Here is a 10,676-nt window from a genome sequence, read left to right as displayed (position 1 = left end):
TGGGGTCTGCAGTTTGTCTGAACTCCCACAAGAACACATCGGTGTTTGAAACAGCATTGAGTCTGCATGATTTGGCACAGAAAAGAAATGAGTCGCAAAGGCATTATGTCGTCATCTGCTTAAGCACCAATAGTGCCAATCCACCTAATCCTCAAGTAATGAACTATTAATGTCCTGCAGATGGTGTGTAAATACAGTATGATTAACAGGGTTCCCAAGTAATAGTCCGAAGTGTTGTTATTTGTAATTACAGGAGTAACAAGTTGATTATGTTAATAGAACAGAGAGGTACAGACCTACTGTGCATTATGTTTATATGGACACATGACATTTAGACGCGTATACATATGGACACACACACAGATTGTGAGCAAAATGGTGAAAAAAAATATTCACATACAGTCAGTGTTAACTTTCTATCTTTCTTTGTATAATAACTTGTTAAAGGCAAATAGCAAAGAAAAAAAAAAGACCCACATTTCATTACCAGTTTTGTAAAAGAAGTTTCTATCCATTTGCTGAACGTCACTAAGAAACTCATAAGAGTGAGAAGGCTCTCGCTGCACCCGATGCTAACTTCTTAAACACTAAAAACATTTACACGGGTGCTAAATCAAGCGTAGTTGGAATGAGATTGCCAATTGCCTTGAAGGCATAGAGACCAGTAGAGTAAGAATTAAAACAAATCCCACTGAAACAGCGAGTGACCTTTGCTGGGAGACCACTGAGAGAGATGGCAGGGTTTGGCTGCTATATTTTATATACTTTATTTTCTTATGTTGACATTTTTATTCCATTATAAATACATTTCCAAAAAACAAGCTCTTTCCTATGGGGCTCTGGTTTTGTCTCTTCTTTACTCTGATGTATTGACCTTCTGAGCTGTTTAGACATGACATGCTAAATAGCGTCTGAGTGCACTTTTGTTTTTCTAGCTTTATTATTCAACCAGGAGAAATATTCAGACAGTGCATTTGGTTTGTTATGACATAATGCGCATGCAGGGAAGCAGTATGAGGATGTATGGGTTTCTAGCTGAGTAAACACGACGATTGCTGAGTGAACCAGAAGGAGCTCGTACATCTACCTCTCATTTATCTCCCATAACCAAATTAACGTCTGCACACTTGTGAATTCGTTGAACAGCTGATAATGTGTGTGGGCAGGAAGGCTAACACAGGCTAATGAGTATAACAACTCACTCATGTGCTATAAGCATCCACTCACCTGTAGTCCATCTATTAGCGTTTTTTTCAGTGGTCATTTATGTCTCCTCAGGATAGTGAATGAACACACACAACGACCATGCATCTGATTTACAGTTCAATTCAGGCTGCCTCTCTCTCTCTCTCTCTCCCCTCCGAGTGCCTGTCTCACAATCTTTCTACTGCAGCATTAGAGATGACAAGCTTTTTTTCAGTGCGTCACCAACCTACATGTCACAGTGCATATCCAAATCACACACACACACACACACACACACACACACACCTCTTACAAGAGTGACACAAGCACATAAACACTCACCGCCACCTGTACGTCACTGGCTGTGTCAAGTTGATTTCATCGTGCTCATGCTTCTCCTTCTGCCTCTGGTGCTCAAGGTCCATAAATTCAGTGAATCTCTACCCACCACTGCCGAGCTGCTGTTGGATTTATGGCGCTCATGATGAGCATCGAGTGCCTGCAGAGGTGTGTGTGAAAATCGACTTCACTCCTCAAGCTTAACCAGTTGTAGCACATAGCAATACCAATTGCCTTGTAGTTGATTGTAATTCTGCAAGGATTTAGGAATTATAGTGTATTGAGTCTGATGCATTTTGCCAGGCTAGCAGCTCACGTCCCATGTATTTGAAGAGTGACTTTCCCATCAGCCTGTTGCTTGTAAACAAATGTTGTTGCCATTTTGCTCATAAAATTCATACATTTTAAGCCTCACAGAATATTTTGGTCTATAGCTCTGGGTCTATAGAGATACAATTTTGCTTTCTAATAGCAATTGTTAAATCTATTCATCACATTTCTGCTGCATCTTTATGTCGAACTGTTTCTTTCCCCTCCCAGATTCCCACGGTTACATATATGTAAACATAGGCCCCATAACAGCCACTATTGAGCACTGGATCTAAGGATACCAATTCGAAGACATAACAGATTATCAGTGGAAACGAGCTACTTCACAGTGAGACGGTTTTAAGTGAGAGCTTTCTCATTGATTTTCTGGCAATTAATTGAAAAAGGCTTCTTGCTGTTGTGTTCTGAAAGAAAAGGTATTCAGTGCAAGAATTATCTCCAAGGTGAGATGCTGTCCAGGCTGTTATACAGCCTTTTGTTCTCTGACATTTGGTTTTGAACATATTGACAAAAACATCTTGGCATTGTTTGTCTTTCAGAGAAATAAAATGGAGCTTCATTTATTTTGTGTTTTGTTCCCTCACTATTCATTCCTGCCTTGATCGATAGCCCACAGATGGGGACGCATTCATTACCTACTTTCGTGTGTTTGTGTGTGTATATGTGTGTGTGTGTGTGTGTGTGTGTGTGTGTGTGTGAATAGGTGGGTTAGAAGGCTTATGTGTGTGTGCATGTGTGTGGGTGTATTTGTATGTGACCCCTCTCATGCACTTGCCTTCATGGGAAATCACAGTGTGGGCACCTTGTTTCATCAGCTGGAGACCGTCTCCTTGTATTTACCCAAAAGCTGAATAGACGCAGTAGACAGCCAAGTCAAATTCCAGTGGAAATGTGGCAGCCAGCATTGATTTTTAGGTATTCATCAGAAAAATGAAAGCCGACAGCTTTTATTGTGAAAATCAATTACTTGGGTACCTCAGACCGCCTGGGATTCTGCAGAGAGCCACATGAATTCGTCACAAAACTCAGTTTTGTTGAATGTTTGTACAAAAATATTTAGTTGACCTTGGATTAAAGTTCCAAAGATTGAAGGGTCCAAAGACACCATTCACTTCCCATAACTTCACTTTCTTATAAAGCACCATTTGTCTCAAATGCATCGATGAGAGCAGACAAACATTAGCAGGATTCAAACTAGAAGAAGTTCATTAATCACCAAGGACACGTTTTGATGGTGCCCATGTTTAATGATTAGTTGGTAAATCTGAAGAAAAAGGGCATGTACTCCTAAGGTATTTACTTACTAGGTATATTACATGAATGGAAAGTACATAAGTGTATTCACTACTTTATACTTTTACTTCACTGCATTATAGAGGTACATTTTTATTATTATTTGTACTCTACGACACTTTTTTAACAGCAACAGTTTCTAGTTACTTTTCAGATTCTTATTGAACATAAACATATTATAAGCTAAGCAAATGAATTGTTAGAGCTTAGTTGTTTTGGCTTGAGACCCCCAACAAAAGAGCAGTATCTAGTTTGGGCCCCTAACATTTAAGATGTCTATGAGATGTTGTTAATTCCACCTAAGAGACATTTCCCCTTTAAGCATCTCAGAGAGATTCATTTGAATAACTATTTAAGGCCAAAAGAGATAAAATTATCCAATATATTTTTTTAAGCAAAGAAGGAAGAAAAAAATGATTTAAAATGTGATCAGCAGGACTTTTTTTTCCATCTTCTTTCCAACCCAGGTAATCATTTTATAATCCCTTAGATTTATCTTGTGACCTTTGGAAAGGTGCCGACTCCTAAACCACTGGTTTAAAACACCAGTCCAATTGTATATAAAGTTGTTAAAACTATCTCACTACCTCAACCAGCTATGACATGCTGCATGTGCAATGTGCATCCGTATTAACAACCTAATAATACAGTAATACATGATCACCGGGGCCATTTTTTACTTTTGACACTCGAAATACATTTGGCTGATACTATTGCTGTACTTAATTAGTACAATTTGAAAGCAACACTTTTACTTATAATGGAATATTTTTTACATTGCTGTATTGATACTTTTACTTAAGTACTTACTGAGTACTTCTAACTACCATAGGGTATTTGTATACAGCAACTTTTCCATAAGGGGAATATTAAGACACACTGCTAATAATAATTGTGTTACCCCAGTAGCAGGTGCACTATGCTTAACTCATTTTGAGCACTGGGACAACTGCAGTCAACCCCATTAAACCCTAAACAAACAGAAACAAACCCTCTGAGAGCAACAACTCCTTGTGGTTTGAATGAGAAAACATTGGCTTTCAGATGAAGGCCTCTTGAGTTACTGAGTTAATTGGTCGTTAGAGCACAGAATCATCTTCATCCGGAGAAAATGATTCATTACCTCACAGATGAGGCTAAAAAAAACTGCTCCAGGCAATCAAAAAGACGCACAAACGACAGCCTTGGAAGTCAAATCTGTTTATCTGGCTCCCCGTGGGAGAACTCAGGATTTATCGATGCTGGGCAGCTATGTCATATTTCTTGCATCATTAACTGTTATTTTCCCTTTCTCCGTTAGTCTACCTCATATTTTCCTTTCTCATGATTTATTTTTTGTTGTTGTTGGTTTGAATGAAAACACTGCCGTCTGGAAGTACTCGAGTTTAGCAGAGGTGGTCTCTTACATCTCTGTGGTTTATGTGGCCAGATTCACCTTACTTCTCCTGCCTGTTACAATATTTGACCTCTGGTCCACTGATTCAGCATAAAACACAGCCTGAGAAAATCGCATCAACATTGCCTTTTTTGTTAACACACCTACCTGTTGTAAGATCATGTTGGTCTCTATTGTTGTGCGGTGTTCTCTCGCCCAGTATCATTCATTTCACACCCGTAGTGTAGTCGTCACATACTTTATTAGTATTCTATGATTTAAGAAATATCTAGTCTCAAAAGCAACATTGTATACCATGTATTTACTCATATAAAATACTCTATAAAACATCTGAGTATCTACGACATCTGGCCACCATCTCCCCGACTGCAAACAGACATTTGCTACATCTAGTGGGGATTACACAACATTGCAGACACCACATGGTGAGCTAGTGAACGCATGCATAGATAGCTCAGTCTATTTGATACTCTGATGGTAAAATATTATAAGAACATCCATCCGTGTGCTCGGCATACTAAATTGCGAGTTACAAAAGGATGCAGTCGCAGACGTCACTTTCAATTAAACCAAACAGATGCAACAGTCTGATCAAATAGAACCCATGTTGTAGATCCAACATTAAACAAACGTGTCTCACTGAGAAGAGCAGCTGCTTTTTATTTGTCTTTTAGATGTGCCGTGCATTCAGGCCAAATTCAGAGAGCAGTTCCTTGTAATTTTGATGAAGGGTGGTGCTCTTGTCCTCCCATCCCCGTCGAGCCACAGACAGCTGGGAAGTCAGACCGTCTAGATTCTCCTGCAGAAAACATTAGTGAAAATGAGACGCCAGCTAAAATGTTCACTTTAAATCATCCAGTTGTCTAACCGTCCCCTCTTAACCACCTTTAACTCAGATGAGTTGTAGGAGTGGAGCTGATGCAGATAAGGCATGATTAAATTCTGTGTCATAGAGGGAGGAGAGAAATAATGATAATTGCATATTAAAATCATAGTTCTATAATCACAGCCTGAGCTCAGGGCTCCAGGCTTGACCACTTATCTTTGAAGACCTGAGTGGTGAAAATTTGCATCTACCGCCTAAGTTGTACCTACAAAACGTCATTTCTGGGCCCATTCCTTATCCATTAGGTCTTAATGGCATCTTATTGTCCCTGTGTAAAGTAATATACTATACCTATAGGTTATATTGTAAACTCAAGCATTTTTGCGCAGTGCTTGAAGCAGCTCTGCAACAGATATGACCCTTAAACCAACAGATATGACCCTTAAACCAACCACAAAAGACCTTCCTCTGCTTCATTTTGGATCATCATTTCTTATTGTTCTGATTTCTCAGTCGTGTTGGTAACGATAACTTCACCTCTCATTGTAAACAATACAGTGGTCCAGTGCATCCAGGTTAACCTTCAGATTGATGTTCTGTGGCTCTGTGATACCAGAAAGTCCTAACAAATTATTGGAGCAACGTTTCATGTTCACCTTTGCTTAGGCGTCCAAATAGTTTCGACAGAAGGGTGAATGTTGGACTGCTGGAGGCCGGTACATGCAGGTCTACAGTTCACAGATGTCTGGCAACCCTACAGAGTCCTGTTAGTGGTTGCCTCTTCAGCGCCTCCTTTGAATAAGTTTGCATTAGCTTGTGTTGCAACTCACATGCAGGATCTTCTCATAGTCTGTTTCCATGTTGCCCAGCTTGTGTTGGAGCTTAGCTATGGTGGCGTCCTTCTCCCGTTCCACCTGCTCACGCTCTCTTTTCTCTTTACTCAGTTCCTCCTGACACAACACAAATGCATACAGGCATGCCACTGCCATCACTTTTCATTTGGGAACTAAGTGGAACTCCTATGTCTTTATTCATTTAGATATAGACATTAAAATGAGATGTTTTCATACCAAGTTCTTCTGTCAGCTGGCTGACCTCTTTCTCCATCCTCTTTACCTTGTTGGTCAGCTCTGTCTGCATGGTATTGTACTGGCGACTGAGGTCTAGAACAATAGTTACGTCAAAGATGTCAGACTTCGCTGCTGCATTGCTGTTTCACTGTTTTAGGCTAATGCAGCAATCAGCTTAGGCAGCCAGCTAATTAGGCTTTTGTTCCTCAAGAATTACCCTAACCTTGGCAAACTCTCTCCCAAAGGGATCTACGCTTCTCAGGTTATTAAAAGAAAGGCTAATTGTTGATTCGTGCCCCGTTTGTACCTTACCAGAGTTGACGTCCCTGTGGTCTTGTCTCTCGTGCTGCAGCTTCTGCTCCGTGTGTCTCATGCGTCTCCTCAGGTCAATTCTATCAGACTGGACCTTTTTTACAGACTCACACTGTAAGGCTGTGGCAATCACACAAACACATGCATGCATGAATGTACACACCAGTTGTAGATTTTTTTTTGTCTACTTCTACTTCTTAAAAACACTCCAAATGCTCAATGTTGTCAGTATTTTCCTATGGTGGACTTAAGCCTTATTAGTGAAACACGCTCAAGTATCCCATCATGCTTCAACATGTAGCCTTACTGTTGTAGTTGGGTTATTTTTAACTATTTGATGATAGTGTGATCTATTACAATGCATTTATTTTTTAACTGATCATACAATATGTTTTGTATAAAAAAAGTACATTTACTTCTGAAGTGTAGAGTAGAAAGGTGCAAGTAAAGTACGAGTACTCATACTTAAGCACAGTACTTGAGTAAATGCATTTAGTTACTGCACTTACCACCACCGCTAGCTACGGTGTAAAAACTTTATCTGAACGGTAAGTAATAATTTTACCATCAGATGAATTTAGTTTAAAAAATGTACTCGCTTCTCATTATGTAGAAATAGTGCCAATGGGCATGAGTTTTATTTTGGTAAAGTTGATAGCAGTTGGTTTTACAGCACATACTGACAGAAAGTACAAATAAATGGAGAATTAATCATCAAACTATTATTTTTGATAACTCAGTAATTGTGTAATGGATATATGAATCAAAATATAACAACATTTTTGCTGGTTCCACCTTATCAAATGTGAGGATTTTATCTGTTGTATATAATTGTAAATTTAATATCTTTGAGTTTTGGACTGGGCTCTGAGAAATTATGAAGGGCATTTTTCACTATTTTCTGACATAAAGATTAAATGATAATTTCATGAATTCAAAAAATAATCAACACGACATATAAAGTATGGACTTGATCTCTTAAAATGTTAAAAGGAGTGTTGTTGTTTTTACACAAGATAAGTCACCAGTCATCAGTTTGCCTCTGGATGTAATATGAATAACAAAGATATGTGGGTCGTTTGACCTAAACAAAAGCTAGATAACATAAAGCAACTCAACTCAAAATTGCTGCTCACCAATGTGATCTTGTAGGACGGCTACGTCCAGAACACTGCGCCTATACTTTGCTTCAAAGTCATTTTCACCTTCAACAAGACAGTAAAAGTTGTTTAAAAAAAAAAATTGTGCATCAAAGAAGCCAAAAATGTCAACCATTTCATCAGCAAAGTTACTTTTTTCGGGGTTCTTCATTGTGGTCTTTTTAGTTTTGTTCTTTGGAGGCATGTTTGCTTGCTGTGAGGCTGTGTGCTCAGACCTTTGTGAACACTACACACTGACCAACTACATACAGGGATGGGTCTTTGTTGCTGGGCACTGGTTGCTGAGCGAGTTGCCATGGCACTAACTGTCCAGCTTGATTGATAGTTGATTGACTTTAATAACAGCCAATCACAACTTGACTAAGGCACTGTTGCCTTTTGAGCTCAGTGCTCCATTCAGTATCCCTTTAACGTTTTATGAATGCTGTACAGGCAGAGGCGCGCACCCGACTACATTCATGGCTCGTGGACGCGCACAGGGAAGGCGTGGAGTTTGAGTTTCGAGAGTGGAGTGGGGGGGTGCGAAACGAACGGAAGGGGACGTACAGGAAAGGAAAGGGCCGCACAAACACGTCACTGGAGGAAACAGAACAAACACTGGGAAATATTTAATTCCCACAATTATTTATTCAACCCCAGGTCTGGTGTGCGTGTGTCCGTGAGGCTATCGCAGTTTAAAGCGCAACTTCCTCCTCTCCAGTCATCGGTGAGTGCTCCTCGATCGTCAGCCCGCACAGGAGGGCTGACTCTGTCACACAGCCGCTGAACTTCCCGTCAAGACACGGCACAGGCGAGAAGAGCTGCTGCTGCTGCTGACAAAAAAAGGGGAACGACATCGGGGGTTGACAAGAGGAGAGGACACACTCCAGTCCACAAGGCTCCTGGGCAAAGAAACGGTGCCATTGTCCTCAAGCTGAGGGCGAGCAGAGCGGAGACTGTTCTGGTGCTCGGCTAATTAGCTTGCGTGGGTCCCTGCAGAGAGAGACGGAGCAGCTAGCTGCAGCACAGAGCGGTCACTGAGGTGCTTGCTTTAGCCTCAATCGGGACGTTTATCTTTAAACCGATGCTAGGTTCACTGATGGGAGCCTTTATCCGATAATCATCCCTCCCTCCCTACACCCCCCCCTATCGGACCCCGGCTCGGATTCACCACTCGGGCGCAGTCCTCGTCGGGGGGTGCCCGGATCACCATCTCCCTGGTCCAGCTCCTCCAGGCGCCGGTTCGGTCCCCCTGACCCCTGCGCTGCCGCGCCTGTCTGTCGCTCTGGCCGACCCTAGCCGAGACCGAACATGGCAGGGAACCTGAAGAAAGGTGGGGGACTCATCGGAATGATGAAGGATGCCTTCCAGCCACACCATAACCACCTCTACTCCCACCATCAGCCCGGGGCCGTGGACAAAAAGACGGTGGAGAAATGCTGGAAACTAATGGACAAGGTTCGTAAATTTATGAATCACCGTTAATTAGCAGTTAACGTTGTGCTAGCGCGTCTGGTGCCTATGGATGCTAGCTCACCGCAGCTAACCAGCGGTAAGCTAGCTAATGTTCGCCTGCTGCAGGTCTGGCGCTGCTAACGTTAAAGAAGCTAGTCAGCTGGGAGAAGACATGGTTAGCTAATTAGCCAACCTAAACTGTATTGTTTTGTACCGTATGTGCCAGGCTCAGTAAAATACATATACTTTAAAGCAGCCTTACATTAAAGCTAGCCCATGGAGAGCAAGGGTTTCTTTACCACATCTGTTTGCTAGTGCTGTGCCACTCTCTGGTGATGTTAACTAGTTGTTGTACCATGGTGCAACTAGCACGTTTGACCAGGGTTATATATGTGTATCGTAAGCATTAAAACAGAAGGAAGACATGCCGTATAGGAATTAAATATAACGAATTTATGTCCGTGCTCTGATATCACAGGGGCTGCTTAGCACAGCAACAGTTCTCTTGTACGTTGTTGCTGAAATGTCTGCAGTTAACTGTCTGTCAGCCCTTGGAAACTCACAAAGCATTCAGAAAAAAAGAAAGGAAAGAAAATAAACGTGTCTGTTTAACTAGGCCAATTATTCTCTTTCACAGGGGAGACTCATTTCACAGCTTCACTTCTCGGAAAAAAAGTCTGTAGCCGTTTGACCCCCAGTTTCCTGTGAGATTCACAGCAATATTAGAGTGACTAGGAAGACAAGACACTCTTTTGTGTCTCTGCTTCCTCTTTGAGGCCTTAGGTTAGAGCTCTGATGTTAAGAGACCAAGTCATTTTACAAAGCTATTATTAAGAAACCACATTCCAGTTTATTTTTCTCCACTGTGGTAGATTGTCCTGCCGGGCTGGTCCCCACAGTTTTAGGATGTACTGTAACTGCTAACACAATATGAAAACCGAAGTAAATGCTGCAACTCCAGTCTGTCTTATTTTTGTTCTCAGTGAACGTTCAACACTCTCATAGAGAGTTATTTTAGTGTCTGTTTGCAATCCAGACAAGCTGACTGGACAGCTGACCTTACACTTAAACCACCTGCACAGTCAGGTTAGCTTAATGCAGTTTACAGTACGGGAATAATTTACCATACATATGACATGCGATCCAGTATAAGAGTTGAGAGCAGCACCAGCAAGGTGAAAAAAAGAGCAGCTTACCTTTAAGAGCGGAAGTATTTTTACTCGATATTTGTACGATTGTTTAAAATAGCAGCAGAAATATTGTTCAAAACCACAGCCCAGAATATACTGTAGCCCAACTCTGCAGAATAACAATGCACTTGCTCTTTGATA

General features: G+C 41.2%; 2 protein-coding genes across 2 annotated transcripts in view; one reads left to right on the top strand and one right to left on the bottom strand.

The window, feature by feature from the left end:
* Positions 1–5,079: 5,079 nt before the first annotated feature.
* On the bottom strand, positions 5,080–9,043 carry drc12 (dynein regulatory complex subunit 12 homolog). Its single transcript, XM_076100015.1, has 6 exons — positions 8,044–9,043; positions 7,888–7,956; positions 6,752–6,871; positions 6,440–6,532; positions 6,200–6,351; positions 5,080–5,342 (listed from the first exon to the last, which is right to left on the bottom strand). Exons 1-6 carry the CDS (start codon positions 8,093–8,095, stop codon positions 5,214–5,216), a joined length of 615 nt encoding a protein of 204 aa, XP_075956130.1. The 5' UTR covers positions 8,096–9,043; the 3' UTR covers positions 5,080–5,213.
* cbl (Cbl proto-oncogene, E3 ubiquitin protein ligase) overlaps positions 8,428–10,676 on the top strand; it is a 34,224-nt gene continuing 31,975 nt past the window's right edge. Inside the window, exon 1 of the mRNA XM_076100003.1 lies at positions 8,428–9,348. Coding sequence (XP_075956118.1) covers positions 9,202–9,348 — 147 coding nt within the window. The 5' untranslated portion in view covers positions 8,428–9,201. The remainder of the gene's footprint in view (positions 9,349–10,676) is intronic.

This window comes from Anarhichas minor, unplaced genomic scaffold (genome assembly GCF_050575085.1).
Source record: "Anarhichas minor isolate MPS153535 unplaced genomic scaffold, ASM5057508v1 ptg000026l, whole genome shotgun sequence".
In the NCBI taxonomy this organism is placed as follows: Eukaryota; Metazoa; Chordata; class Actinopteri; order Perciformes; family Anarhichadidae; genus Anarhichas; species Anarhichas minor.
The sequence above is the reverse complement of the archived record's forward strand: the minus strand, read 5'-3'. Positions and strand labels throughout refer to the sequence as shown.

Bases quoted from the DNA above. Each gene is read 5' to 3' on its own strand.
- drc12 (XM_076100015.1), bottom strand. From the start codon at position 8,095: ATGCCTCCAAAGAACAAAACTAAAAAGACCACAATGAAGAACCCCGAA. The intron at 6,533-6,751 runs GTAAGGTACAAA...CTATTGTTCTAG, and splicing joins CCACAGGGACGTCAACTCTG to ACCTCAGTCGCCAGTACAAT. The intron at 6,352-6,439 runs GTATGAAAACAT...AAGTGATGGCAG, and splicing joins CCAGCTGACAGAAGAACTTG to TGGCATGCCTGTATGCATTT.